The 4,432-nt window shown below is 33.6% G+C and overlaps 1 protein-coding gene across 1 annotated transcript; it reads left to right on the plus strand.

Annotated features, from left to right (window-relative positions):
• Nucleotides 1-1,776: 1,776 nt before the first annotated feature.
• LOC127943673 (uncharacterized) lies at nt 1,777-4,090 on the plus strand. The gene is made up of 2 exons (XM_052539937.1): nt 1,777-1,884; nt 2,229-4,090. The coding sequence occupies exons 1-2, from the start codon at nt 1,792-1,794 to the stop codon at nt 3,495-3,497; spliced, it is 1,362 nt and encodes a 453-aa protein (XP_052395897.1). The 5' UTR covers nt 1,777-1,791; the 3' UTR covers nt 3,498-4,090.
• The last annotated feature ends 342 nt before the right edge of the window (nt 4,091-4,432 follow it).

Below are 4,432 nucleotides of genomic sequence, written 5' to 3' on the forward strand. Positions count from 1 at the left end.
AGGCTGATTACCGGCTTAGCCGCTCATGCTTTTATGCTTCCTGGTCTCTGACGTCACCCGCCTATGACGTCTCGCCCTTCCTTTGAACTGATTATACACATTATTCAGAGACGTCACGCTGGACGAGTTCCCCAAACGTTCTTGACGCAGCTCGAGTTCCTGCATTTAAAACTGTATTTTGGATGTTTTCTTTACACTAGACTGGAAAAAAAAATACTATATGAAAAGCCAAAATATCAAAACTGTCAGATGCTTTTTTTATTTTTAATATTATTTGTTTTACTCTATTAAAGAGTGTTCTTAGACTAAATGCTGCAAGACAAAAACCGCTATTTGGAGACCTCACATTCTGACTTCTAAGAATGATTTGTAAAAAATAATTTTCTTGAAAGGAATACACTTTCAAACTACTTTCTGCCTCTAGCCTTATTGAAACAGGAACTTGCCACAACACTTTTGACAGAGGTTTTTGCCTGAAGTGTCTCACCTGTGACATATTAGTACATGAGATGGACTTGTGAAATACAGTAATGTTGATATTATAATTGATTGATTATAATATTGTCCTGTTGTTTATTATATTGTATGCTTTTTTTAACTCTACTTACTTAATCCAGTATTAATGTAAATTTTGTTTTACTTTAAAATGTAACTGAATGTTAAGTGTGGATCAAAGACAAAAAATGGTTTAAGAATAAAATGTAATATTGCTTTAAATTGTTGCTTTTCAAATATTTTTTAAAAAGGTTTTCAGTTTAAGCAATTTTTAAAGAAAAAAAATAAATACCATAAATTTTTCCATGATTTACAGAAGACACCCACTAAAATGTCATGTGTAACAATCTAACGTCTAGCATATTTACAACAAAAATCAATTCATGACATTAAAATACTAATTACTTTCACCGTAAATACTAATTAGGTTTAATTTTATATTTAAAAAATGTAAAACACAAAAAAGTTATATGCTCCCTTATTATTTTATATATATTAATATGTACGAGTCAGAATAAACATGTTGTTTGAGTTTTTACATAAATAATGTTACACTGCATGACAATGTTACATTATTTAACCAAATTTTGACATTTTATTCTCCAAAAACTTATTTGAAAACTTAACAGTAGACACTTCATTTACATTTTATGTGCTTTCTATGGACATAAAATAACTTTTGTAAATTTCTTTTGATGCAGACATCTTAACGTCTTTGACCCATGTATATGTTGTGTGTTGCTGAAATGAACTATTGCTGATGATAGTAGTGAAGGCATGCCATTTGTTAATCATATTTAACATCAGAATAAGTCAGCCTTGGACAAAATAGCAACCTATTTGATTAAACATTGTTTAACAGAAGGCAAGCTAGCTTTAACTTATACAACTAAAATGGCGGATCAGAATGGAGTAAGTATGGTTTGTCTGTAGTGTGGCTAAGTGTACAGGCTGCTCACAGGTTTTAGCCCATAGAATTTTGACTTAAATTTGATTTGACATTTTATTATTAACATTAGAGACTAAATCAATCAATAATACATTTTTTTATTTAAAATACATTTAATTTTAAAATACAAGTAATACATTTTAAAAAGGCCTACATTTGTTGCTAGGTGCTTTTTGAAGAAAAAGATGCTAGGGTAGTCTGAAAAGTTCCTCAATCTAACAACAAAATTGCTCAACTGGCAACACTGCCTTGAGGCTGGGGAGGAGTGCGCTGATCTCATGCCTGTTATATAAGACTCGGCTGAGAAGGCAGATTTCACTCGGTTAGGAGCAACGAAGAGCAAGCAGATGGCAAGCAAGATTGTACCCACAGGCAGCAAGAGGCCCGCAGACAGCAAGAAGCCCCCAGACACCAAGAAGCCCAATGACCCCTCAACTCAGGTTAGATAATATATTTAACATTGTTTGTGATAAAGGTGTTACTGTTCTTCCCAAACACATAATTCTAACTATAAAATGTTACTCCAGTTTCCAGTTTATTATAGGCACTAGAGGTATTAAGCACACTGTGCATGTGCTGCACTTAGAATAGATTTTTTTTATCATTTAATAATGACATCATTCTTATCTTATCTGTTTATAGTCAACTGAGCTGCTGTTATAAAAAAAATACAATACCTTCTGATCAGTCACAACCCACAATCAGCAGCAGTGCGATATTAAGAGTTTTAATGTTGGAGGAGTACAGTAACTTAACTCCTGTTCTTTCTATACTGTATTTTCAGTCACAATCTGTTCATCAGGGCGTAAAGGTCAAGTTCTTGATCAATATACCTTTGAAGGTGGATTCGGAGGTTCAGGCACAGGAAAGGTGTCGTTATCTACTCGATGCTCTAATTGAAGGCTTTAAAGAAGAGGATAGGAAATTTACAAGGGACGGGAATGGCAGAGAGGTGCTCGAAGATATAGCCGTGATTTTTGGCATGAATGGAAAACACACCCCAGAGCTAGTTAAAGTTCTGAAAAATCTCGAGAGATTCAGGCACAATTGTAAAATTACATATTCTATAATAACTTACACTTGGGGAAGCTGTGGAACAATAGCAACTGAATTGACTGATGAAGAAATTGAAAGACTGCAAAAAAAATCTAAAAAGCCTAAAAAAATCATACCATACCAAGATATTCGAGAGTATCTGAAAAGCCACACTGCTACAACAAATCTTGCACGGGAGTTGAGAGGAAATGATAGAAGTTGTCTGGTTTACTTCAGTTTCATTGATAGCGACACTTTCAGGTTTAACTCAATCTACAGTGAATACTTACAAATTGTGAGAGAGGAGCTAAACAAAAAATATTTGTCCATCCCAAACATCCAACCCAGCCCACCCACTGTCATGTCGACTGGTTATGAGTTCACCCATGAGAAACAACAGCACCTTGCAAGTGACCTGGACCGCCAGATTCGTGCAGCCTTAGCAGAGATCAATGGTCTCTTTGTGTATTACCCAGAACCCAACTTCTGCGTTCTAGTGGATGACGGAGAAAACACCATAAAGGAGAGTTTCATCAAGGAAGGAAGGAGAAAAGGCGATTACAGAATGGAGTCATGCGTTTTGATCAGGCAGGTCAAGAAGCGTGCCAATTTTAAAGCTGTGTTTCCCGTCAGTAAGCCCATTATCATCGTTGCACCAGAAACATATAAGAAATATGAGAAAGAGCCGGAGCTAAAAGACCTAAAGATCGGACAGTCAACTCTGAATGACAGAACTTTGGCAATTGGTGTATACTGTAATGGGGCAATCGCACTTAAGGGAACCTATAAAGGGGTGGATTCAACAAATGACCCCAAAGTGCACCCAGGAGCATATCATTTAAACTTAAAGTTCATCAGGGACTTGTATAATTGTGATGATGACGCAAAATTTGAAGAGCTGAGTGAAAAAAATCCATTCAGCATGGATGGAGGAGACGGAATAGAAGTAGTCGAAGCTATCAGACAAGCAAGAGAATGCAGAATGTTTTTTGAACAATTTCAGAGATATAATCAATAATCATACTCATCTGAATCAGGAACAGCCACAATAATTGAAATATATGCTTTTGTTGGTTTGATTGTTTCTATTGTCCTCATTGTAAGTCACTATGGATAAAAGCATCTGGTAAATGATTAAATGTAAATGCATGAACATAGTATGTTATTCCTGAAAGAGATTAAATTACGCTTACATCAAATGTTAATAAAGTGGCATCTAATGATATGTTTTTTTTTAAGTACTAAATAATTAAGATATGAATATTCATTTATTTTAACATTTACTAAATAATTAAGATATGAATATTCATTTATTTTTACATTTATTTCCAAAATGATTTAATTGTTTGTTGTGGTTTTTATCAATACATTTTTTATATTCACAACAACAATTTATAATCAGTTCAGTATACAATAGATGTTTGATGATGACCAGGACATTTATTAGTATTAAATTCATTTATATATTTCATGTGTATAACAAATCTGAAGCCTTGTTTGATTCTGTTTTTGCTTTTGGACAAATGTATTAAAAATGAAGAAATCTAATCTGTATATTATCATGTTCACTGAATCATTTAAAGAAGGAAATAAAAATAAAAATCAATTTTAGCTTTGATTTGTTTCCCTTTTTGAGTGTTAGATCTTAACTAATGAACAGATGATCTTGAGTTATCTAAGCTATTTCTTTAATGAATACTGCATCAGAAACTAAGGCTGACTCATCCCTATGCCCTGTTCCCTACACTCCCCCAAAAACATCAACCATCAAAACTTCTATGAAAAGTATAACTTGTAACCTTAAAACATGTAAACACATTGCATTACAAAAAATAATGTTATTTTTAGCAACATCATATGACCCTTTTAACATGTTAGACTTTGATGTTTAACGTGTAAATGTAAGTGTAATGTCTGAATACTGTTCTGAAACCACTTACTCTGAACTATAAG

The sequence above is a fragment of the Carassius gibelio genome, chromosome A3 (assembly GCF_023724105.1).
Source record: "Carassius gibelio isolate Cgi1373 ecotype wild population from Czech Republic chromosome A3, carGib1.2-hapl.c, whole genome shotgun sequence".
Classification (NCBI taxonomy): Eukaryota; Metazoa; Chordata; class Actinopteri; order Cypriniformes; family Cyprinidae; genus Carassius; species Carassius gibelio.

Coding starts and splice junctions, on each gene's coding strand:
- LOC127943673 (XM_052539937.1), top strand. CDS start 1,792: ATGGCAAGCAAGATTGTACCCACAGGCAGCAAGAGGCCCGCAGACAGC. Junction 1,885..2,228: donor CCAATGACCCCTCAACTCAG/GTTAGATAATAT, acceptor CTGTATTTTCAG/TCACAATCTGTTCATCAGGG.